Source organism: Eufriesea mexicana, unplaced genomic scaffold (genome assembly GCF_001483705.2).
Source record: "Eufriesea mexicana isolate 0111107269 unplaced genomic scaffold, ASM148370v2 scaffold372, whole genome shotgun sequence".
NCBI classification, from domain to species: Eukaryota; Metazoa; Arthropoda; class Insecta; order Hymenoptera; family Apidae; genus Eufriesea; species Eufriesea mexicana.
Window position 1 is genome coordinate 450,578 of NW_016908534.1, and position 27,261 is coordinate 477,838.

Here is a 27,261-nt window from a genome sequence, read left to right on the forward strand (position 1 = left end):
ACCGACGTAAACGAGCGTGGTAATTGCGAGCCTCGGCCCGTTCCATTGTGTCGCCTTTCGCGTCCCGAGTTCTCGCTGCTTAAAACGGTTTAAATTGACAAAAGTCGCTCCCACGGCTCTAAACGGTTTCACACCGCCGGTATCTTGTCCTCCTGAGATCTTACGTACATCCGTTTAGGATCTATATACCGTCCTCTATCGCGGTCCTTTCCAATCAGCCCGCGTTCCGTTCGATCAGTGACGGATTTAGCTCTCGGGAAATCCCAAGCGACGGGAATTTTTCAAATCGTGCACACGGTACAGTGTGTCAACGCGGACTCTGTCAACCGGAATAATTTTCACCTCGCAGTTTCGACTGAATCGAGATCGGAGTAATGAATTCTACGAAATATCGAAATCAAATTTCTTTTAGCTGTGCAAATCGAATTTTCGACGGTTGCGCACGAAATGTATAATAAATTGTTAGAAATAACGAGTGAAGGAAGATTCTTGAAATAACGGAATATCGATAAGGATGAGGAAAATAATAAAATTATTTTTGATCATGGTAGTCGTGAAATTGATTGTACTCTTTTCTTTCGCGTAAACGGGGTTCAACTCTTTGGGGCACGCTGGGATTAACCCTTTGCACTTGAGAGGCGACTCGCAGTCGCCATTTAATACTAGGTTTATGGACGCTATTTGTATACCTATTTCTAAGGACACCTGTCAAAGTGACAGGTAAAGGAAACCACGTGCCTTCTTTTTTAACGATTAGTTTGATTTAAAAACAATTATATATTATATTAACAGTCTTAATATAAGTTAACTAAATCTGTTAATTGGAGTAACCCTTCCGTCAAATTGATGGGTTCCGTAAATCTAGTGTTAATCAGAATCTAAAGATCCTTGTTAATTAATATCTCGAATTTGAAATTATCCAATTCTACGTCTTACAATTAATTTGCACTTCTCATTTACCGTTTTGAAAATTTTCATAGGCCGTAGAATAGATCAGCTAACGTTCACAGTAGCACCAAATCTACTGGTAAGTATAGCCATCTACTGTACCAATAAATAGGTCTATTCAACCAACCTATGAACCTATAGAATTTCATAGGCTGTAGAATAGATCAGCTAACGTTCACAGTAGCTATCGCACAAAGTCTTCCAATTACTATGTTTCTGTAACGAAAAGATTGCCGAGTGCAAAGGGTTAAAAGTGTCCCACCTTTCTGATGCACCGTAGTGCATGGCGGGACATTTTTAGTCTATATTGCAATAGCTGCATGCGCATAGGTCCATATTTCGTTTTATTTGCGTAAAGCAGTTGTTCCAACGTGTTTCTACGATAGCAAATTCGTCGAAGGAACGCAATGGCGTGGGCTAGTCGCGATGAACCGGCTCGCCAGGTTCATCGACCCACAAACCCCTTTCCCGGTAATTACGTTAATCCGTCATTGTAGAGCGGGATTTACCACGAGTTGAACGATATCGCGGTGTTTATCGCGATGAACGGAAACACGACGGTGCCTTATTGCCTTTTCGCACGTGGTGTCCTAGAGTAGGCACCTATTTTTCGTGTCTTTTCCGCAATTTTTCGGTGCTGCATCGGGAGTCGAGGGATCTCTGAACTGCGAAATAGACGCGAAACAGACGCGGTCTATGTTTATGGATCGAAACCACTCGTTTGTCCTGAATTTAAATGGGGACGTTGATTAGTCCTGGACTGACAGACGCTGAGTTTCGAGGGGATCGTTTCGCGACCTATTCACTACGTCGTTTCCTCCCTTTTCATCTGTTCTTCCCGCTATTTTTCCCTCCCTTCTTTCTGCCTTTTTCCTCCCTTCTGCCCCTTATTTTTCCCTCCCTTCTTTCTGCTTTTTTCCTCCCTTCTTCTCAATTTTTCCTTTCCCTTCTTCCAGCTTTCTACCTCCCTCCCTCCTTCCCAATTTTTCTTTTCCCTTCTTCCTGATATTTCCCTTCCCTTCCTCCCAATTTTTCCTTTCCCTTCTTCCAGAATTCTACCTCCCTCCCTCCTTCCCAATTTTTCCCTTCCCTTCTTCCTGATATTTCCCTTCTCTTCTTCCCAATTTTTCCCTTCCCTTCTTCCTCATATTTCCCTTCCCTTCCCTTTTTCCCGATTTTTTCCACTCTTCCTCCAGCTTTTTTCCTTCCTTCCTTCAGATTTTTGTCTCCCTTCTTCCCAATTTGTTCCACCCTTCCCCCAGCTTCCTTCCTCCCTTCCTCCAGCTTCTTTTCTGCCTTCCTCCAGAATTTTGTCTCCCTCCTTCCCGATTTTTTCTGCCCTTCTTCCCCCTTTTGTCTCCCTCCTTCCAAATTTGTTCCACCCTTCCTCCAGCTTCTTTCCTGCCTTCCTCCAGAATTTTGTCTCCCTCCTTCCCTATTTTTTCTGCTCTTCTTCCCCCTTTTGTCTCCCTCCTTCCAAATTTGTTCCACCCTTCCTCCAGCTTCTTTCCTGCCTTCCTCCAGAATTTTGTCTCCCTCCTTCCCTATTTTTTCTGCCCTTCTTCCCCCTTTTTCTCCCTTATTCCCGATTTTGTCTATCCTTCTTCCCGCTATTTTCCTCTCCCTTCTTCCCCACTTTTTCCTCCCATCTTCCCTTACTCTGCAAACGATCGAGTATTCGCGACGATATCCCGATAATGTTGTTTTTTGCTGGCAAGATTAGGGGTTGCACGCGGGGCCCGTCCATTGCTGACAACTCAACGCGACACGGCTTGCGAGCTGTTGCGAAGCAAGCCTGTCTTGTTTACCTCAGATAAAACATACGACTTCCCGAAACTCCACTAGAAAGACACTACATTGCGTCACTTCCAAGAAGATACGCGTGTCCTAATTGTCTGCCCAAAATTATCTTGTTTACTTCGTCTGCAAGAAGAGACGCGTGTCTCGCTCACTCCCGTGAATTCACACGGAACCACTATGTCACTTTTAAGATACGTTCACCTATAAAAGGGCTTCTACTTCGTAATAAAAGTCAGTCCAACAGTGACACTCTCTCGTTATTATACCTTATTATCATACCTAGCTCTAAACCAGCGATGGCGAACCTCTTAAACTCGGTGTGTCAAAATTCATGAAAAACCTAGCTTATCTCGAGTGCTGTGTCGTGTCGAGAAATATCCATAATTTTGCAATTTATTTGTAGCTCTATTAAAAAACACATATATTTCTAATATATTTATTTATTAAGAAAATAAACGCGTCATAGATTCACCATCACAGCTGTAAACCTCGTGCACGTTCAAGTTGCTGTCAATGGTCGAGTTCAATATTGCGTCTATCGTAGACTCCCTTACAATTTCAATATTTTTACGTATCTACAGATACTGAACAGCCTAAACGCTATTGCGAACCGGGTTGAACAACGAGTAACGAATGCAGTTTACGCGGGAAGCTTAAATCGCAAACGGCTGGACTGACAGGCAGCCTGCGAACCGGTAACGACATAAGTGCTCGATTAGTGGACGCGCGACACGAAAAAGGATCGGGAGTGAAAAGAGTAAATAACTCGCCAATACGCGGTTTTATTTATCATCGTTCCGAGCTCTTCACCGATCACCGATCTCACCCCTTGTGTAATTTAACAGTCATCAACGGTTGAAAAATGCAGTAACGAGCGACCGGCTCTGGAACCGTGGCTGAATGGGAATTTATTTTGCAGTATCGTCCGATAGATTTATAACAAAAGGGTGGGAAGGGACGAAAAAAATCAATGCAATAACCCGTGCTCCCGATTACACGCGCGAAATGGCTCTCCAATCGTGATCCCGGTGGTCTTGTCGCTCCTCTCGTCACACGGAGACAAAGAAAATCGGGTTATTTCCACGCACGTTATCCCTCGGTGCATCCATTTGGCAGAGACACGGCGAGAGTGGACAGGGTGAAACGGGGCCGAAAAGCTTCCAAAGAAGTGTCAGGAGTGATCGCGAGCGCGGCTCTCGAAACAACGACTCGCTGAACGGTTATTCCTGGTACTCATTGTCGGTTCTATATTAAACGTGGCTCGTCTTGCGGCTCGTGGACTCGCAGATGTCGACGACGATCTTATTGTTAGCTCCCGGGAATTTTCAGTCGCGAGATATATTTCGAGTCTACACCGTGTTCCGACGAAAGGGCGGCAATTATTCACGCCAATTTCCACGTAAGAACTCGTCGGATACAAATAAAGACCCAAGCCCAGTCTCTGACACCGAAATTCCTGCCAAAGGTTATAGGAAGAGCCTCGAGACGTCTCGTACGCGATGCAATTGGCTTTCGCGTTAACGAGCAAACCACGGGCCTTTACGATCGCCTTAACCGGATCAGCCCCTCGCGATGGGGTTCGAGGCTAAAATTCGATCGTGTAATCTCGTTTGCCGCGAGATCGCGACGATCGTTCTCTCGATATCTGGAGACTCGCCGCGAGTGAGGCGTCGAGTAGGCAAATTCCGATCAATCAACGCGAGTCGCCCGGAGCAGAGTCGAAGGGGAAGAATTCGGGGCTGAGGAACGTCGACTGCGACCTTAATTCGCGAGGGGGTCGAGGTCTCGTGGCCCCGAGCTGGCAAGCTTTTTCGCGCCTCGCTGAAATTCCGCTCGCGCACCGCCGGGATCTGGGTCAATGGGCGGCTGCAACTGCCATCCCTAGGAGAGTCTAAAGGGTTACGATAGTGGCGTGGTTCTCGGGCGAGGGAAATAAAATCTCAACGAGCCAGCCGACGACGCTTGCGGCCGCAGCTGTAATCCGCGAGCGCCACGAATTGCGCGTCGCGATTGAAAGAAGTGGCGCTGACGTTCTCGGATGCGAGGAAGATTGCGAGAGGAAAGTTGCGAAGAGGACCGTGAAGGAAATTGTGAAGAGAATCGGAAAGAAAATTGTAAAGAAAATCGTGAACCTGCGAGGGGACACGTGGCGCAGGGTCTCGCCGGTAGGGGAAATATAACGAAACTTGCTCGCGGCTTGTGTACGATACGCGGCCGGGGTCATCGCGCGGACTCTCGAGAGGAAAGCTGGAAGCTAATATCACAGTTCTCATCGAGGAGTCTGGATTTCTTTTTAGATCGCGGTCTAAGTGGTTATCTCGGAGAATGCTCCGCCTCGATGAGGATATTCGATGCTGTTATGGAACCGAGGATCGATCCAAATTCCGGCCCCCTATACGCGCACGATAGAATTAATTCGTCTCGAGATAGAAACGAACATTCGTAGAGGGTCGCCAACTTATTGCAGCGAGCTCGGGAGAAGCCAGTCCGGACGGCTCATAGGCAAGAGTGTCTCTCAGCGATACGTACCGACCGTTTCGGATAATTGGACCTTTCACTGTGACCACGAGTCTAGCCTTCCCTGATTCTTTTACACCGAGCAAAGCATGAAAGCTAACAAAGCTACAGTCGTTATACGATTAAATTATACCTAAGTGTACCTACGTTAGAGCGTGCGCCAAATTTTCTCGAATTGCTATTGATATAGATACATACACATCCTCTAAGCACAAATTTTTACAGGTAACCCTAGAACTACCCTGAAGGGGATTGCTACGGCCCTGGAACCAAACATCCCAAGTTAAGACGGGAACTGTTTTCTGTTTTATGTCATTGCTGGGCTATGGCTAGGCTCATAGACACTCGTTACCTGGATATAACTTGGGTGAACCTTAGCAAGGGTTAATCCTTCATCGTCATCCTTGAAACGATGGATATAAGAACCTAATTTGCTTAAATATCTACCATCGTTGAAAGACATCCAAGTTAATACTCACCCCAATATTACTGACAACCAACAGAAGACATACGAATTTATAAAACTATCGAGACAGGAATCGCACAGAGGGTTCTCCTCAAAATCCCAAGAAAACAAGCAAATTTTCTCGAATTGCTATTGATATAGATACATATACATCCACTAAGCACAAATTTTTACAGGTAACCCTAGAACTACCCTGAAAGGGGTTGCTACGGCCCTGGAACCAAACATCCCAAGTTAAGACGGGGACTGTTTTCTGTTTTATGTCATTACTGGACTATGGCTAGGCTCATAGACACTCGTTACCTGGATATAACTTGGCTGAACCTTAGCAAGGGTTAATCCTTCATCGTCATCCTTGAAACGATGGATATAAGAAACTAATTTGCTTAAATATCTACCATCGTTGAAAGACATCCAAGTTAATACACACCCCAATATTACTGACAACCAACAGAAGACATACGAATTTATAAAACTATCGAGACAGGAGTCGCACAGAGGGTTCTCCTCAAAATCCCAAGAAAACAAGCAAATTTTCTCGAATTGCTATTGATATAGATACATACACATCTTCTAAGCACAAATTTTTACAGGTAACCCTAGAACTACCCTGAAGGGGATTGGTACGGCCCTGGAACCAAACATCCCAAGTTAAGACGGGGACTGTTTTCTGTTTTATGTCATTGCTGGGCTATGGCTAGGCTCATAGACACTCGTTACCTGGATATAACTTAGGTGAACCTTAGCAAGGTTTAATTCTTCATCGTCATCCTTGAAACGATAGATATAAGAACCTAATTTGCTTAAATATCTACCATCGTTGAAAGACATCCAAGTTAATACACACCCCAATATTACTGACAACCAACAGAAGACATACGAATTTATAAAACTATCGAGACAGGAGCCAAGCATCACGATCAAGAAATTCTAAAATCTAAATTCTCAAACCTAAAGCAGTGAAGACAAACCCATGACAATGAACTCAGTCGCACGTCAGAACTGTTCACTTCAACTCTAACTTAGTCAAGCTCTACTAATTTAGACTAAGCCACATCTCAGTAACACTGTCGCACCTGTGTAAATGGGCCTTACTACCATTACTGTGAAACTCTGAACGCGAGAGTAGCAGTGTTAGGATCGCAAGAGAGCTAGAACTACCCGTTTCAGATTTACTTCTGTACTTTTCGAAAATGATCGAGATAATTCTGCCGAGGTACGCGGGAAATATATTTCCTCCTCTCTTCGAAAATTAACGGGGACCAGGAGAAACGGAGACAGAGGTAGCCGTAGAGGGAAAAGTAGGAAAACAGAGAGGTTGCCAGGAGGTGAGAGAAATTCCCGGTCGCGAGAGCAGTATCTCTTCGGTATCTCCGACGGTGTTTCGCGCGTAAATAGTTTCGCAGAAGCATACGCGTACATATAGCGGAAGTTGAACGTTCCGCGAGTCCCTGGTTCCTCTAACAACTATTTGCTTTGCAGGTGACCTTAATCTAGGAAATGGTCACTAAGAGACGTTCTCTCTGCGAGGGCAAGCAAAGGGAAACGCGGACAAACGACCGTAGAGACGGAGGATAACGCCGGTCACGCAAAAAGACCAGGGGACCAGGCGAGAAGGTGGAAGAAGGCACGGCCGGAAGCGGAAACGCTGCGTGGTAGTGCATCGAGCACTAGCGGGCACTCGCTTCGTACTTTATCAGCGCGCAGGCACGCGTCGCGCGAGCGTTTCCGAAATAAGGTCGTGTAAATTCAGAAGCCGGGCCGCACTCGGTAATTCCGAGAAATGGCGCCAGTTTGCGTTAAGCCTCCGCCACCGTTGCCTCGCGGATCGGTTATGAAACGGTTATGCGACCGCCGCATTCTACTTTGCTCCGAGCAAGTGGCGCCGAATTAAAATAGAGCTGGCTCTATGACGTCCCGAACTTGTCGCTGGATTTACCTGGGCTTAAGAAACCCCGAAACACTCTGGTACAAACTATGTCGCGGTTGTTAATAGCTCGGACATGTCTGTGACTAAAAGTTGACCGATTCTTGAGAACCCACGCCATTTTTACGTCCCTATTTTCATAACTCTCGCCAATTTTGCGACGAGACCGTGTGCACGTGATCTTCGAAACACTGTTCTTAATTGCCTAGTCGAGATAGAGCGATTTCCTACGTCACCTAGACACGTCTTCGTAGAGTCATTCTATTGGTTACCTATCTTATGAAGCAGATGGATGAATTTTGAAACCAGAAAAGGAGATTTAGTCTTAATCTTAGTTAGTCTAAGTCTTAGTTGGTGTGGGCAGGTTATGGCAAGCTTTGGTGGCACGTTCGTCAAGTGTCTGTCAAATCAGGTAGTGTCAAAGGATGAGGGCGAGGACCTTGGGGTCCAAACTGCTGTGACCGTCAGTAGACATATTTATTGCGTGTCTGGTGTCCCGATTCTTCAGCGTGATTCAACGAACATCGATGTCATAAACTGACACCTCGTAATTCATAATACCCGTCGATGACGAAACCGTGATTTCATCTTGACCGTGTTTCGATCACGCGTAGATTGTATAATTTACACAGCATCGACGCGACTGGTCCGATCGACTGGTCGGCACTTGGAGAATTGCAGAAAGTTGCAGAAAATTCGTACAGGAGAAATTGAACGCGAACATTGCCCGTGTCATCCTCCGAACGTAACCAAACTCGATACCTGCTCGCGCTGTTAACGGGAAGGAGATTTAAAGCAAACGCGGCGTAGAGGAGAGTGGAAAGGAAGACAGTCTCTGGACTAAAAGCGGAAACTTGGTTGCACAAATATTTATCGCGGGAGTAGGCGATAACAGGCCGTTGCCTAGGGTTAACGCAACAGGGAGTCGGAGAGAGCCATTATTCTCCGAACTTGGCCCGACAGCCGTCCTTTCGGCTTACATAATTTAAAAACAGGACTAACTGGGTCGTCATCCAACAGGTTCTCGATCTTCGTTCCAGGCATCCGGAGCTCGGACTCTCACGAGCGTTCAACGACACCGGGAACGGTTAAACGACTAGAATTCGAGCGAGAGGAGAACCGAGGAGCAGCTCGTGGAAACGAGAGTCCGCTGGGAAACTCGGTCAACGACTTAACCAGATTTGCCTGGGAAAACTTTCTGAAAATTGACGAAGGACATGGAACGTCGACGCCGTCGTCGTCGTCGTTGTTGCCTTTCAGGACAAAACATCTTCCAACGGAGTTTTCTTACCTCCTTGTCGGGAGTTGAAGGCACCGGTGCTTCCAGCGATGATTAGAAGCAGCAGCGGGCTTAATAAAGCTCTCGAGGAAGGCAGCATCTTTCCTGTACTCCTACCGGCGCCTGCGCGACACAGGGTCCTTTAACCGGCTTCCCTCATCACAGCCAGCCTGGAAAAAGAAAAGAAGCACGAATGATAAGAAATTGTCTGCTAGAATTCGTCCAGCCACTCGTCTCGCGATTTAAGCGGATCACGTGTCCTCCGGAATCAAGCAATTACGATATAAAAGTCTCGCGCAGCTACGTGACGATGCGAGACCCGGCATGTTTACTACGTCTGGGACCACGTAACACCCTCTGGCGTAATTCCAGACGAGTCCAAGTTACGGTTACACTCGTTATCCAAAGTTTTAACCCCGACACGTCGATCGTGCATCGTCTCCCGTCTCCATTGTCCCATCCAACAGCGAAATCTCCAGCGTCGCGAACGCGCACACACCCCTCAACGGGATATCTAACACGATGACTGCCATAGTGGTCATCAGTGACCGGCGCTTGCCTCCTGATTAGAGCCATGGTGGTCAATATCCGGTCAATGTCCAATGATACCAATTCTTTAAATTTACATTTGTTTAATTCTAACCATTTTTTGAAAATTCGAAGAACGTAAATAGATAGAGAACTTTGAACAGACGATATTAATCCCTTCCCGTGCCAAATGGTCGGCGGTAAACAGACCAGCCTGATGTTCTCAAAAACAGTCGCAATATGAGCCGAAATGTAAAGACGTGTGATATAGTGTGTGATACATTACGTGATCCTGCTGTTGTGGAAGTAAACTCTAATCCTTTTTCCTTTTATAAATATTATAAATGTATTATATTTTATAATAGATGACAGTTTCAAAACATATTCTTACAAATCGCGAGTGCAATTCTTATTCCTCAAGTTCGATCGCTGAATTGCCGAAGAATTCTAAAATTTCACAACAGATTTTTCCTACTGAAAAGGTTAACAGCACTCTATGAACTTCCATGGAAGACGTTCCTTTTATAATCAATAGCTGATTGTTATTTAAACCGAACATTCTGGAAGGTGCTGGATTCTTCTGCACTGAAGTTACGATCCGCTCTTCTTGGTCGAATACCGGCTGGATATGATCTCGTAACAATATTTAGTTTTGAAACTGTCATTACAATATTTAGAAAAATATTCTGTTCACGAGTCTAACTCGTGATATTCATGTTTGGACCAAAATCTTCATCACGAGTCAGACTCGTCATTGTACGGGAAGGGGTTAATAACTTGCACCATACTTTTTACGCGATATTGTTTGATAATTTATCATTGTGTCGTGAGAGTAATGGGAATTTTATCGTGTCCCCTTGAGTGTATTATACAAAAATAGCGTGGCAGTGAAAGTATCAAACGAGGTTCGATTGAGCCAGCTCCTCCGAAGATTACAAAGGGTGATTTCCAAAAACCCAGGCATTCCGAATAGGATACCGTTCACTTCGTTTCGCACACACTATCCCTATTGCGACGAGCAATTGCCCATTACCCCCCTCGAAATCGCAGTCGTTCTTCGGTAGATCCCGCGACGATAAGCACCCCGGGGCGGTTTTTCGCCTAACGGGGCCAAGTTATCGAAACAAATTTCGCCCTATTACGTGCTTTCCCCAACGATGCGACCTAGCCTAACCCTTTGCCCCGTTCGTCAATCGCAATTATCCCGGCCGCGGGGTGATTACCCGTGTAATTCTTTTCCAGCCGGCAATATCCTAGGGCCCCCTCCTTTCCTCCGCCTTTCGCGCCCATTCGCCGGGTTAATGAGCCCGGAACATTTAATCCGCGTTCATTAAGGCGTCGAAATTTGTTACCTTGCCTGGGATAAAGCGTCTCGCGATACAATCGTCGCCGTAAACGGCCAACGCCGTTATTCCAAGTTCCCACGTGGGATATCAAAAGGCTAGCTCTTTCTTATCGATCAATCGTTTCTGCGATTGTGAACGAGCTAAGTGGTCCATCTAACGCATGAAGCATGAAACATGATCGAATTATCCCCTGAAACACACCCCCGATTAATGCACCGATAATAGGATTATAGCTGTGCACCAGGCGATGGGCATGAAGAATACGATGATCAGGAATTATGTCAAACGTAGACATGGATGATATAGTAATGTGGGGTTGCGATGATGACTATGTGGTTCCTATGTTGCTGCCGTTTGTTATCCCCTTGGTCGTTGTGCTATGATAAGGTAAGCAGGTGAAAGATGGATGCAAGGAAGGCAAGCGTTTCGTCCTGGGCCTGCTAGTGGGCTCGTCAGTGAGGCTTCCTAGCGATTTTCCAATTTAACATGTTTTGAAGGTGGAGGACGAGAGGGATCGAGTGAAAATAACACTACGTTTCCTTAGTAGGACTTTATTATGTGCGGGGGGCCAGATGCGGAAAACAGAAGGCTAGCTTTTTGGGAAAGACCCGTGTCGCTGAAGAATCGTAAATGAACTGACTCTTTTTCGCCGCTCATTAGGCGTCGAGGTGGTTCCTGCGTCCGCGAGTCATGGGACCCTGGTCGTAAAGGCATAAACCTGGCCCCCATTGACCCGGAACCCTCGATGTCTCCAAGGAGTCGAAAATATTTAGAAGGAATCTTCGTTTTCCGCATCTGGGATGTGTCCCCACAGTTTAATGCGCTAAAAACTAGGTACAATAATGTACATTTTCTTTCTAGCAGGTCCTGCTTTAGACAGGGGGTACTCAGGTACCATAGGAACTTCTATTTATGAAAAGTCGAGGATTCGCCAAGGACTTGCGAGAAAATCCTCGAACCTCCTTCAAGTAGGAATCCATTTATTGGTGAGGGTACGAACGTTGGTCACTGCAGTAATATAGTAGCGCGACCGATCAATTATAAATCGGAGGGGTGAAAAATACAGGTAACAGGGGTGCATCGTCCATTTGCATTTTCGTTAACGCATAACAACGAGGAACATTACGAAAATAAATAAAGATCGGTGTTCTCGAGGATCTCGAGGATAAAATATACGGATTAGCGTGGCTCAAGATGGCGGAAATTAAAATGGCGGGAGAAAGTGGTTACTCGGGACTCGCCAGTCGACGAAGTTAGCCGATAGGATCCCTGAGGTTGGTTGAACAACTTTTTTCGCGATGTGGTAATAAAATTCGCGACAATTGCTGAAGCATAGTCGAGGCAAATTGTGCCGATTAATTCCGTATAATCGGAACTCCACTTCACTATGCGAAGCGGAATAAAAATATCAGTCTGAAGGAGAAGCGAATGTTCGAGTTACAATAAATACTGGCAATTTTCTGCTCCGCGTAATTAGCACGTTTAACGGCAATATTCGTCACATTTCCGTTCCCTTCAATTCTATTTCCGAGACAAAGACCCGGGAAACTTTCGTTGCGTTTGACTTTAATTTCGACCACCGGCGGCACGGTAATTTTATATCGTTCTAAATCGGTTAAGTCGAAAGTGACGCAATAGGGGTAAAAGGGTTGCAGGGCTCTTGGAGATCGCGTGACGCAAAAACGTATTATACCCGGTGCTCCGTGCGAGCATTCGTCGCCCATTCTCATCCCTTCCGCACACGTTACTTCTCGTTAGACTCGCGACGCGGTGATTCGCGTGTATTAATTAAACGGTAATTAGCTCGGAATATTCGCCGAGCCGTTTGTTATATCCCAGCGACGGGTAATTGTCCTTGCAATTTCTCCGTTGTCGTCGTCGCTCCAGTTAAAATGTAATAAAATTCTCCCCCGATTAACGGCCGCGATCGCTCGTTTCGCGTAACGAACGCCGGCCTGTAAATTACAGCGCGAGTTAAAATGGCGTCGCGAAGTAGACTGGAAGCCCCGAAAGATCCACGGGATATCGTGGATTTTTCACCTACCCTCGTATTCGTCGCGACCTCGACCTCCCTCGATCTTGGCCGAGGATCGGGTATTTTTAACTCATCATTAGGGGTCATTAAGCTCCGACCACGGGGAGCAACGTCGACAGTGACCCTCCGAGCCAATTGCGGCTTCGCCGCTGTTAAAATTAAAATGTCGACCCTAACGACGCGAGATACCAACCAGGCGAACCAGCATCCTTTCGACATACTTCGCTCCCTCGTGATCAACTGGATCGAGTATGGCGTGCAGTATGTTGGCAGGCATCCAGTAATCCGTATGTGTAATTACATAAATTTGATGCTCTGTTGGATTTTTTCGGAAATTGCTTTTACAAGCAAAAGGTGCATGGATCTTTCTGAGAACACGATGGTTCCTTTTACTCGAGGAAGGAGTTCGCGAAAAAATTTAAAAGTACGGTATAAATTTGTATAATTACAGATTTCCTTCTTTTACAATTTCATTAGATAATTTGGAATAATAACAGGTATCGATCAGACACCTGTGTTATTATTCCAAATTGCGTAATGCAATTTGGAAAGAAGATCGAGGAGGTATTTAAACAAGACACTGTATAGACACTCGAATATCAGTACGAGTTATCGACTATTGGGCAATATGGCGACGGATTCTGCTACAGAGAAAATGGTCGTTTCAGCTACGTTTGAGTAGACAAATTTCTCTACACGTTTCCTTAAAATGTCTCCTTAATATCTCAGGCACTATTAACGATTATTTGCACTTGACGTAGGAGTTTAAAGATTTTCTGCTATAAAGCTGACGAATTATTTGATTCGGATACCTCTCACATTGTTACATTATTTTAAATTTGACATATTAATTCGATCCTCGAATTTTTATCAAATGGCGACTGAAGGGTGCCTCTCGAGTGCAAAGGGTTAACTCCTCAAAATTGATATTTTATACCTAACAGCAACATCTCCTTTTTTCTTCACAGTTGAAAATTTCATACCAATCAACGATGTTGATTGGAAGAACAAGTGTCTCAATTACACTCGTACATAAAGCGAACAAAGCCACTGTCTGATCAGGAAGACCGTGATGAACGTGTTAGCCGCGTGTACTCTAACTCGGAATCAAACAACGCTCGAAACTTGGGCTAAAACTCTGGTATACAAGTATAACGAGCGAAAACAGGGAAGAAAATGGCGCGCTATTGGCCGGAGCCTAAATTCCGCGAAGCACTGGCCGGGCACTCGAGGCGTTTGGAGAGGGTGGATGATGGTCCACGGAGGTTCGGAGGGACAGATGAAGCGTCGTCGGGCGTCGGTGTTTGCCCGAACTTATTTATTTTTCCGCGGAAGACGGAAGGTGGCCGGGGATCGTGGCGAGACAAGGCAGAAGGAAGAAAGGAGAGACGAGAGTAGCGTTGGCCCCGAGGGCGCGTTGGATTTCCATTATGCTAAACCGCAAATGGAGTCCTGCGATCGAGTGTCTCTCTGCGCCACCCCTGCAGGCGCACAAAGCCGCTGGAATAAGGCTCCTAAGGTGTAATGTTACCGAGAAATTAAATTCTCTCGTTCTCTGCGACCGCCTTCGCCGCCGACTCACCCCATCGTCCGATTCCTGCCTCTCCCTTTTGTTGCCTCTTGCTACACGCTGTTTCACGGACTGTCCGGGGATTCCTCCGGCGAAAACACCGCGATTTCGAAGCACCGCTTCTTCCTCTCTTCCCTCTCTTTCTTTTCTTCGCTCATTTGTAATTAGGGGCGAGTGAGTGAGCGTCATTCAATTTCGCCGATTCACCTCTCTTCCCTCTCATTCTTTTCTTCGCTCATTTGTAATTAGGGGCGAGTGAGTGAGCGTCATTCAATTTCGCCGATTCAAATCACAATTGTACACTTGTTACGAAAAATTTTTAATCTTGAATCTACCACGGTCGAAATATCGGTGAATGAAAAACGAAGTGAAAATGGGGAATTTGAGAAAATAGGGTGAAAGTGAAGCGAAACGAGGGACATTGGAAAATTGATCGAAACTCATGGTGAATAATCGGGTCAAACATGACCATCACGAGAGAGAGACGTTGTCTATAGATAGATGTCTTCCCATCTCAGTTACGTGTTAACGATGATACGAGTAACGTGTGATTGACTTTGCTATTGGCTATGGCTGTGACGACATCATTCTCGCCCTTACCATTAGACGGATTTCAAGTTCAAAGAGGTTCGAGGATTTTCTCGCGAGTATTCGGTAAACCCTCAGCTTGCTATACATAGAATTTCCAAACTTTCCAATAGTATATTGCTAGTGGACTGATGAATCCACTAGCAGGCCCTGCCTTTTCCTTTCGTCTCTTTACCACTGACGACACTGAGGATACCTGTGGCACCAAACAGACCTCAGCAATCATGGAGATGGACCCCCATATGGCCATCGGAATTTAAATCACAGAGCTAAGGATTAAAAGAATTTGGTCTCGGAAATTAACTCGCGTAGAGTAGCCATAAACGGGGTACCAAAACGACACAGGTTTCGGGGTCTCGATTAGGCGTCATTCTTGAAATGATTCCATCGACTTTGATTATGGCACGGTGATCGCAATTTAAATCGGCAGGGTGATAAAAGAATCACGGAGACTAGCTCGCGCGGAGTCAGGGATTGGAGGAGCCGCGAAGGGGTACCGGTTTTATTGAACGAGCTGTAGGTCCCGCGTCGCAACCCCTCCCTGTGGCTTTCTTGTCACGGCACAAATGAACCCGCGGCACCGTGTCGCCGGCGTGCGCCGCTATCTGCACACGTATGCGAACAAAAGGATTCGCCTGACATTCGAGCTTTTTGCCGGCGAGCACGTCCTCGACGATGATTTTCTCAGGTTCTCCGCGCGCGAGCCGGCCTCCCAGTCGTCACGGTGAATTACGGTGAAAAGCTGCCGGTGAATTTTGATCGCAGCCAAAGACGCTCGAGACCGACGCTCCCACGGCGACGCTCGCCTCCCCCGGCAAACGATTTCTCCCTCTCGCAATCGTAGTCGATCGACCAAAGTGCAGTCTCGGCTTTCAGCCGCGAAACGGACGCGGCTGCGAGTGACGTGCGTTTCGGAAAAACAGTGTACCGTTTCAAAGCGCCGTTTCCGAGTCCGTTCCTCAGTTCTTACCCCTTTGTGCTCGATTCCTTTCGCTTCCGCCGGGACATCAAACGCGAGAGGTCGACGAGGTGGCGACTATGGGCAAACTAACCGCGCACTTTTGTCCAGGCGTCAGCCTTTTCGCGGACAGTTCCGAAGAAGGTTTTCCAACTTCCCGAAATGCAACGGAAATGCTCGGCTCGGGTCGCCGCGCTGCCATCCGTTCCGTCTACGAACAAGGAATTCCATTCTCCTCGCGTTCTCACAGAACTTCGTAAACTGTAAATATCGAACCTCTTATCAGCGATCGCGAACTAGATCTGGATCAATTGCACGCGTTGCCAAACTAGACACATCGTTCCTCGAATCGATAAGACGTTCCTCTTCGGAATATCTTCAAAAAGATGGCAGTCGCGATATATTTGCATATCGCACAGGATGTCGCAAGAGTATTTTATTATTCCAAAATTAAAATAAGATTGGTACATTAGGCGTGACATTCAGAGTTAATTCGTCGACGATGTTTCTTTTTAAATATTTCAGAAATCTATGGGGGTTCTCAAATTCTTTGTGGGTCCTAGGATGCTGCTACCTTGCTGCGATAGGTTCTCGGATGGAAGGACGCATGGAAGGGATGCGTTTCGTCATGGGCCTGATAGTGGATTCGTTAGTTGGACTTTCCTCTAGCAGACCCTGCCTTAAATGGAGGATACTTAAGGTAGCATAGGAATTTGTATTTAGGGGAATGAAGGATTTACCGAGGAAATCTTTTGCGAGAAACCTCGAACCCCCGATTTTTCTATCTTGCGGTGAGGGTGTGAACGTTGGTGGCTAGGAATCTTTCCATTCACAAAGATAAAATCTCTGGATGCTGTCATTTCGTGGCAAAAATTTTGTTGAGCCGAGAATATACGCGACAATCCCCCGATTACGTCGCGAGGGGGGCCCAGCCGGGATCAGAGGCGTCGAAACGCGTCGGAGGAGCGTCTCGATTAAGATGTTTCTTGGGCGAGAAATGAAAGACGGTGGTCGCGGGATCGAAGAGCGATCCGTGAAGCCTGCGAGGGGTTGGTCGGACAAAGAAAAGCCTGGAATAACTCGGAGGAACCGTTGGACGCGTCGCGACAGAACGCCGGACTCATTACCATCCATCGTATTTCAAGGGAGTTTTTTCCCCCCAGTCGTGGACGTTTCCGTGCCGTGAACGAACGGCGAAAATTAAGGTACGCCTTTCATCGCGATACTGCGAACGCGGCACGAACGAGATTAGAGCCGCCTCGGGGCGTATCTCGTCTTCCGAATTAGCGCGAAACTCATCTCGCTTGTATCTGCCGGGAACGAGAGGAACGAGCAGGCAGCGAAAGGGAAGAACGAATCGTCGGAGCGAATGGGGGCCAACCGCGAACGCGGATTATTAAAAGTTTCCCGTGTTTTTTCGTTACCGGCGGAAAGAGTCTCGCCGGTTTAAACGGGTCGATGGAGGAGGACGCGCGCGAATCCTCGCCGACGGTTCCGCGATTATCGCCCCGCTCCGCGCGAAGCATCTTGGCCACGCGGCTCGTTAAAAAATGTTCAATTATCTTCCGGTCGGGAGACAGCGAAACGCGCGAGGCAGACGGGAAAAGGAGCAAAAGCATCGAACAATGCCGGTTTAATTTCCGAAAAAATGTCCGCGCTATGCAAGTTATGAGCCGCCCAACCCCGCGTAGGTGACGGAGAATTTATCAAACGAGATCGTGGAGTCGAAACTGCGCGCGTTCAGCTCGCGGCAAGGTGAAAAAAGGGGACGGGACAGACGACATCGGGCGGCGGATGGGGGTGGCGGAAGGGGGTGGCCCTTGGTGGAAGTAGACGGTGGCGGAGGTCGCGGAGGAAGGACAACGAGGAACGAGGAATGCTCGGCCGCAAACAATGGAATTCTACTCGGTGAAAAATTTCCAGCGTGTCGCTGCTCGGTGATCCCGTCAAATTACACCCCCTACCCCTTGCCCCGCCGCCCCGTTCTCCGTCATATTTCGTAATATCGCGGAATCTCGAGGAGGACCGGTCGTGGAGCCGGCAGGACACGGTGGCTCGGTAAATCGTTTTCGAATGGAAAGGAAAACTTGTTACACCGGCGATGGAAGGAGCTGGAAATGGAAGACGCTAGCACGCTGCTCCTCCGGGCAGGCCAAGTGAAATGTAACGTCGAATGACGCGGGCAAATAGGAAATAGAGCGGATGGCGGCGCGAACACGGAGAAAAATCGCGAATTACGGAGCATGACAGCAGTTGGACGGATGGAAGAATGGCTGGCAACCAGATAACGAGTGTCCATGTTCCGGGTAATCTTTAGATTCGATTTTACAAATACATTAGTGGAAAATTACGAAGGTAAGAGTATGGGGGCGAATACATTGACTGACATCACGTTTGTTCTCTCTTATTTTCGATCAAAGAACGATTATCGACTCTTTGTTGCGACGACAACACCTGAAGTAAGACGCACCTTGTCATCCTTCACGCGGATTAAGCAATATGATTAACACGAAAGCACTTGACACTTTTCGATCACTGCCTGTAATCGAGGAAGTGTCAGCGGAGTTAGTTGGTTGCGAGGATGAAAACAACGGCTGTGCTATGTCCTCTCGAATGCACTATACAACTATCAGACCCACCTACGACTGGCCTCTGCCAATAAATCGCGACATTGACTATCAAAACTATACCAAAAAGTAACTTCCTTGACAGTTTCTTGCCCCTCAACCAAAGATCCTTCCGATTGGACCCACGTCCAGTCAAAAAATTCTATTTTACCTCCACTAACATCCACTTTTAACCAGTCAAAACAAACTCGAAGTGACACCGGACAGAGCACAACAAGGCATCACAAGACTAAATCAAAACTTGAAAAGAATGCACACGAAACGTGACACGATCGTAACATCGGTATAACGCATCACGTTAAAAATCGCAACCAAGAACAAGTGTAATAAAGTAAAGGGAATACAAATCAAAACTTGAAAAGAATGCACACGAAACGCGACACGATCATAACATCGGTATAACGCATCACGTTAAAAATCGCAACCAAGTACAAGTGTAATAAAGTACAGGGAAGCAAGAAACTGTCATTTATTGCACATCCAAGGTGCTCCGTATCTTAAATTGACAGAGCATTCTGAACAAAGGCATCCACCACCACGTCAACCCTAGAATGCACTATACAACTATCAGACCCAACAGATTGGACCCACCTTCGAGTGGCCCACCGAAGCGACGAGCAGACCTCTGCCAATAAATCGCGACATTTACTATGAAAATAATAGCAAAAAGTAACTTTCTTGACAGTTTCTTGCTCCTCAACCAAAGGTCCTTCTAATTAGACCCACGTCCAGTCAAAAATTCTATGTTTTCTCCACTAACATCCATTTTTATCCAGTCAAAACAAACTCAAAGTGACACCGAACAGAGCACGACAAGGTATCACAAGATTAAATCAGAACTCGAACAGAATGCATACAGAACTCATCTAGAACTTGAACAGAGTGCACACAAAACGCAACACAAGCATATCATCGGTATAACGCATCACGTTAAAAATCGCAACCAAGAACAAGTGTAATAAAGTAAAGGGAATCAAGAAACTGTCATTTATTGCACATCCAAGGTGCTCCGTATCTTAAATTGACAGAGCATACTGGACAAAGGCATCCACCACCACGTCAACCCTCGACTGCCTTCGCACACACCCTCTGTCCTGGAAAATTTTACCCCCGCAAAGATACAACAATTGAAAAGTGTTTCTTAAATTTTCCTAAACTCCGTGATACCATTTATCCCAAAATAAAACAAGGAAATCGCGTGTATTTCGTTTCAACATTTCACGCGTACTTACTCCTAATCTAACTATTGCTTCACATTCGGTAAGCTTCGAGCTATTAAAACAAACGGTAACCGAGGGTTAAACAATTTTGCACAATACAGGCAGCGATACCGTGTAATAAAAGGTGCACTATTGAGGAATTAATAAGTTGGACGGATGGAAGAATGGCTGGCAACCAGATAACGAGTGTCCATGTTCCGGGTAATCTTTAGATTCGATTTTACAAATACATTAGTGGAAAATTACGAAGGTAAGAGTATGGGGGCGAATACATTGACTGACATCACGTTTGTTCTCTCTTATTTTCGATCAAAGAACGATTATCGACTCTTTGTTGCGACGACAACACCTGAAGTAAGACGCACCTTGTCATCCTTCACGCGGATTAAGCAATATGATTAACACGAAAGCACTTGACACTTTTCGATCACTGCCTGTAATCGAGGAAGTGTCAGCGGAGTTAGTTGGTTGCGAGGATGAAAACAACGGCTGTGCTATGTCCTCTCGAATGCACTATACAACTATCAGACCCACCTACGACTGGCCTCTGCCAATAAATCGCGACATTGACTATCAAAACTATACCAAAAAGTAACTTCCTTGACAGTTTCTTGCCCCTCAACCAAAGATCCTTCCGATTGGACCCACGTCCAGTCAAAAAATTCTATTTTACCTCCACTAACATCCACTTTTAACCAGTCAAAACAAACTCGAAGTGACACCGGACAGAGCACAACAAGGCATCACAAGACTAAATCAAAACTTGAAAAGAATGCACACGAAACGTGACACGATCGTAACATCGGTATAACGCATCACGTTAAAAATCGCAACCAAGAACAAGTGTAATAAAGTAAAGGGAATCAAGAAACTGTCATTTATTGCACATCCACGGTGCTCCGTATCTTAAATTGACAGAGCATTCTGAACAAAGGCATCCACCACCACGTCAACCCTCGACTGCCTTCGCACACACCCTCTGTCCTGGAAAATTTTACCCCCGCAAAGATACAACAATTGAAAAGTGTTTCTTAAATTTTCCTAAACTCCGTGATACCATTTATCCCAAAATAAAACAAGGAAATCGCGTGTATTTCGTTTCAACATTTCACGCGTACTTACTCCTAATCTAACTATTGCTTCACATTCGGTAAGCTTCGAGCTATTAAAACAAACGGTAACCGAGGGTTAAACAATTTTGCACAATACAGGCAGCGATACCGTGTAATAAAAGGTGCACTATTGAGGAATTAATTAAATAAATTCAATGGTACCGTGAACCCCCTGTACATTGTAATGAAAATTCCATTGTGTCTGCAATGGCGTATTGTTCATTGATTTAACACAACGCGAAATATCAAAACAGGTTATAACAATTATCTGTACACATACACGAGTTCCTTCTACAGAATGCAAAATTAATAACGCAAAAATAGGAATATTTATTGACCCATATTTTCGACCGATGGATAAAAATTCGAAAAACATCATCGCGCAGGACTCGCGTGGCAGTCGACGCGTTAACTGCATAAATCGCGATTACAATCGACAGGAGCGTAGCAAGAAGCGGACATCGGGGGAGTATAAAGTAGGTATAAAGTTCGATGTCGCATCGATTCCTCCTGCTGCAGCAACGGGACGGGGGAAAACAGGGATCTCGGAAGGGTCGGTAAGAAGCGGAAGGCTCGGCGCAAAAAGCCGGCGGTAAGAAGGAGCGTGCTGGAAGAGGAACGTCAGCCTGACGAACAATGAGGCCGCACTGCGGGAGAGCGAACATTTCCACGGATTCGCGGGTAGGAACACGCGTCGGAGCGACTTCTTTTGTCCCGGCTGGCAAACGTACCGGGCCACGAGATCGGCCATTTGCCAAACGAGATTGAAGATTTGCGCGGGCGGTTCGTCGGTTATTATCGTCGACGCGTACAGATGACGATCGGGGAAAAAGGACAACGCGTGGAGGCGCCAGCGGTTGCTCGGAAGAACGAACAACGAGGCGGAGGAGCGTGGAAATTCGTGGGAAGGAAGAAAACGAATTAGGATCGCAGCCGGGGAAGCCAGGCGACGGTGGCGCGTTAAAACGGTTAACGAGTAGCGGGAGTAAAATTGAAAATCGTGGAATTAACTCGAGCGTGATGCCGATTCGCGACGTCTCGCGAGATCCTTTGCCGAAATCAGCCAAGATTCGATGCTCCGGTGCGGCGTGCATCGAATTTCCATGGAGACTCGAGCCTCGAAAAGCGTTCCTAGTCCCTGCTATCTGTCACCAATTATCGCGTCTCTCATTCTCGGTAGCAATTAACATCCCTCTTTGTTGTCTTTCCCAAAATTACCGGAATTCGAGGAGCCCGGAGACCGGGGGGGTAGAGACGGGGCGAATTCACGACAATTTGCCACACGCATCGAGAGTCAAACTCCCTTCAACGCTTTCCGCGATTCCCCGGCATCCCACTTAAGATTCCTTGAATTGAATCGACGCGGTAACCGGTGTAACGCCAACAATATCATCCCTCCGCTCGTCCTCGGCGCGTCCCCCTGCGCCCCCCTGCGGCCCCTTTGCTCGCCTTCGTCGTCGACGTCGGCGTCGTCGTGGCTTACACAATTCCGTGTGCCGCGTGGAGCCAATTACAACGTAAGAAACGTTAACTTAGTTTGTCAAGCAGTTAACACGGGAAGAGCTCCTTCCAGAGACGAGGGTGCGTGCGCGCCGATAGCGCCGCCATCAGGCGAACAGATAACTAGTTTCAGCTTCAGCCAGCCCTGATCCCTCCTCATCCACGCGCGTTCGCTCCCATATCCTCGTCTCTCCTCTCTCCTTCCGTTTCTTCTCTCCCAACGCGCAGTCACCGATCCGTCGAGCGTTAACTAGACGAGCGATACTATTTTTCATCCCAACTCCGCGTAAACCGTGATTGTGACAGCAGCGTCCGAGATATGGTGGACAACGATCCTTGAAAAACCTCGCGACAACCCCGTCACGGCGATCCGCTCCGTGTCCAAACTCGATATCTCGCTAGCGGGGGATGAAAGACACACTTGCGCACGCGCTCGCGCGCACGCCGGTGCACACGAACGCGAGTGGCGTAGCTGCGTTGGAGGAGTCGACGGAGTGCTTCGGCAGCCTGAAATTCCAGGCCCGGCTGTTCAGCTTCCGACAGTTCGGCGCGAAACCGAGCCCCGCCGCACGCGTATCTCGGATGTTTGAGTGCGTGCGTGTGCCACGGCAGCTAGGAATTCCGCATGCACGAAGCGCGGGGAAAGAGAGGGAGACGGGTCCATAGCGAGAGAGGGATCGAGGCCCGATTATTGCTCGTCGAGCTGGAGATCGAGAGCGCGGTAACCAGGCCACGCAAGACGTTTAGGATCATTATTTATCCTCGAGCGGAATAATTCCGCGGCGCTGCCGCGGCTGCCGGCCGGCGAGGGTTCGTTGACCTATCGGAATTCCTGACATCTGCCGTCAACGGGCATTTTCATTAGCGCTGTTAATTAAAGGAGACGCGAGTTCTGTCTCTTGTCCCTGGCTGCGAATATTTTCGCACTGGCCGGCCCATTAAAGCGGGCTCGCGTCCGCTCGGCAAAAATTCAATACGCGCGGTATATTCGATGCGTTTATAAATTTCTCATTATTCCTCCCATCCTCTGCCCCACGCCGATGCCGGCGAAAATATCCTCGATGCCTGACGAGAGCCGAGACCAGGGTACCACCGCGTGGAATATCGTCGCGAATTTTCCCTAATCACCGCGCCGTATTTCGCCAATGACGCGACGCAACAGCCAGGGGACGCGCGTGTCTACAAATCCCGTACTCTCGTTACCCGGTTGGCCACGCGCCATAAAAGTATCGTAAACCGAAAGCCGCGGAAGCGAAATACGCGAGCTGGAACAGCGAGCCCTAAATCCTCCGCGAGCTACGATTCCCGAGATTCTTCGATCAACGTCCTCGTGTCCCCTTGACTCGCGAAAATCGGGAAAATCGGGAAAATCGGGGTGGTTCTCTGGGACCGAATGGTCCCTAGGACTATTGGGAGCCAGAATCCTCGAGGAACGGGGATCCAGCGAGAACCAGGGTGAAAACGAAGGCATGACAGCGCTAGTTCCTGCCAATTACGTTTCGCGGAATCACGCTTTGCCGCGAATTACGAGCTCCCGGTGGCACGTCTACGGTCTAGAGGGTGGTTCTAGGGTGGCTCGGCTGAGGGGGTCTCGGTTGCAAACTTATTCCAGTTATAACAGTCGCGATTCACCTTGGGCACCGTTGGGGGACTTAGGGTGCTTCCGCTGAGGCACGGAGGGCCTGGAGCTCGTGACACGGGGGTTGCCGTGCTACGCGGGGTGCCTTAAAGTGCACAGGGACTACGGAACACCGAGGGAGTTTCCCTGGTGTCGTGTTACGCCGGCATGCCTCCGACGTATCACCTTTTGAGCACGCACCTGCACTAACTTGCGAATCTGCTTTCAATTAGCCACGCCGGTGATATGGGTTGGGTCGCGCGGGTGGTCGTAATGCTTTTGCTTCCTGATGAACTGCAGTCTGATCCTTTGGTCGACCAGTGCTTCACGCTCCTCTCTAGTTTCTGACCAGTAGGGACCTAGGGGTGATCGAGAATAGCCGAAGATCGAAGGTGTCGCGCGTTTTCAGACCTGAAAGCTCGGTTTGGAATCTACAGCGACGTCGCTATCCAGGAAACTTTTTCCTCGCTCGCGAGGATCGGGGAATAATTCGGGACAGGAAGGAAGTAATCGGGGTAATTTGCGAGGGAACGGCACGCGAAACCGCGAAACGGTATGATACACGCGTACGAATACTTTTCCATCGATGCATTTATATTCATAGCTCGCGAGGATTCTTGTAGTCTAGAAGGGAAGAGAGGTCGAGGGAGCGCGAGGCGGTGAAACAAAAGCGTGTAGAGAGAAGAGAGGAGAGAGTCGGCGAGAGAAAGGGTAGACGCAGAGCTAACAAGTCGAAGTAGCGAGGGGCGGCGAGGGGCCTGCGGGGGCGGTGGCAATGGTGGAAGGAGATGAACGAAGTCGTGCTAAGCAACTTAGATTAGTTGAATCGACTGGCCTCTGCTGGCGAACCGCCAGGCCAAATTGTCAAGAGAATTGCTCTCCAGTCTTGCCGCTACACCGCACCGCCATTCCTCACCATCGTTTTCTTCCCCCCTTTTTCACCGATGTGCTCTCTCGTGCGCGGTAAAACAAAACGAAGAACCGTGAAAGCCCGTCGTTCGCGCGGATACCAAAAAGAAATTCCACCGACCTGTCGTTCTCCCCTGATAAATACGATTTTTCTCCGCACCTTTTCGAAAATCTTGACACCCCCTCGTAACACAGCGGTGGTCGCGGAGGAGCTGACGTTCTTCGTCGTCTCGCTGGAGCTCGATACAACGCACGGATAAATCCGCATAAAGATGAAAATCGATCCGTTAATCTTAGTCGAATTCTGAGATTCGAAGAGTCAGACGAGGGGGGGCATGGTAAAGTTCGCGAGGGTCCCGGGCGTGTCCTGAGTGGACGGTAAAAATAATTGCTCGAGGACGCTGCAAGTTGGCCGCGAGTACGTGTTACTGCACGTCGGGGGCGGTTTTATCTCGATCCTTTATTTCCTACGCGGCCGATCGAACCTGTATAGCTACTGGCACGCGGTCTCGTTTTATTGGATTCCGTGCAAGGGCGGCGCCGTTTTTCCAGGTTACCGGCCGATGGAGAAGCAGTCGCGTCCTCATCTATCATCTGCCTGCACCGGCGCCGAAGTCATTTAACAAACGTCTCCGTCAGATTCCATATTGCGGGCTACGCGGGGCGGCCGTTTTCCTTCTCTCCGAACCGTTCGATCGTTCCAACGGCTCTCCTCTCCTCTCCTTCTCTCCTCCGCCGCGGATCCCGCCCGTTGCGGATTTTCAATCCCACTCGCGACTTTCTGTCAGTTACGCGGCTGCAGAGACGATGCTTGGTTAAAGTTTCTTCGGACGATACGATTTCTCCGCCGATAGACGTCTGTGTGTAATAACGTGGCTGACAAATGGATTTTCCAACGGCACGTGGCATATCTCGTGCTCTCTTCTGCACCCTCTGCTTCGAAGAATTATAGAATCGGTTGGAACATCGCGTTGTCTCCACTAATTACCACGTGTAAGCGTGTATTTATAGCGTGTATCTTGACAGTTTCGAGGTCCAAAGTAGGCGGGTCTTCAGACGAGCTATGCTTTATCCAGAGAGACAGGGCGCCAAAAAACTGCAGTTCAGCAGCCTCTACATAGAGACGAATCTTCTCGTAATTTTTTAGAGAGGGTCTCAACGAGGTAGCTGGTAGCTTCTCGGCTCAGTATGACAGAAATCTCTATTTTTGATGGCGTCACCCTGCATCGAGATCCATTTTGTTTCGAGGAAAATTGGTAAGCTGGATGGTGCATCAAAGTTAGGCTGAATGACGCAATGGGTCAGGTGTCATAGAGCCTATGGGAACCTTGCTTACGGGTTAGAAGGATGACACCTTTGCACAGTACACTATGCTGCACGCATCACAGGAAACCTAGAGCCCCTGTTTATTTTATACCGTTAATTGAATATTATTAACCCCCCTTACCACATTAGTAGGTATCATAGAGGTACTCAAAATCGTGTGCTAGACCTGGATCCTGAAAGTTTGGAAGAGCAAAACTCGCGTGAGATCGTTAAGACGTGACATCAACTAGCCCCAGCGACGAATTGTCTTGACAGGTACTAGGGACTAATCTCGATCTCAAATTTCCAAGTATCGATGGAAAGTAGATCTACGTTACTTCGCAGATATTCCAAAGATTACGCGACTTATACATGGTAAAATGTTCCACGGCTACCTTCTCTGTAACAGAACACCCTCTCGACTCTGCCTCGTCGTCCCGATGGCTGAGCCGAGTGACAAAAGACGGCAAAGGCGAGTTCCCTACAGAAATACCAAGGGTCCGGTGTAATTCCCGCGGCTCGATATCTTTATTACCCGGCCGGGGATAAATCAAGGGTTATCGCGGCCGGTGAGGCGACGTTTACACCGAAAATCAAGATCAAACTCTGCTAGAGGCCAGGCGACGCGAAAATTGCTACGAGCTGATAAATGCTCGGCCGGCGGCGCGTGATCGATAGGAAAAACTACCGGACAGGCTGTTAATCCGAAGGACAATTCCGGTATCTCGTCGTGCTAACAAATCACGACCTCTCCTTTTGTCAGCAGCGTGCCGCCGCCGCGTCCTCCGAGCCACGACAATGTAGATATTGTCCGGCGACGCTGGCGGGGGATGAAGCTCCTGGCGAATTGCGGCTTTGTCGCGAAACTCAAATCCTTACAATAATTGGGAGAGCGGAGTTTGACGTGGACCCCAGCCTGCAAACTCCGCGCTGCCTTCGCTCGCCAAAGGTATACTTCAGAAATTGTGCCAGTCTAATCTGACGTGCAACTAACGCGAATACGTACCG

General features: G+C 47.8%; 1 protein-coding gene across 1 annotated transcript in view; it reads right to left on the reverse strand.

The window, feature by feature from the left end:
- LOC108545198 (uncharacterized) overlaps positions 1-27,261 on the reverse strand; it is a 305,629-nt gene that overhangs the window by 180,549 nt on the left and 97,819 nt on the right. The window contains exon 2 of the mRNA XM_017896695.1: positions 8,950-9,107. Coding sequence (XP_017752184.1) covers positions 8,950-9,037 — 88 coding nt within the window. The 5' untranslated portion in view covers positions 9,038-9,107. The remainder of the gene's footprint in view (positions 1-8,949; positions 9,108-27,261) is intronic.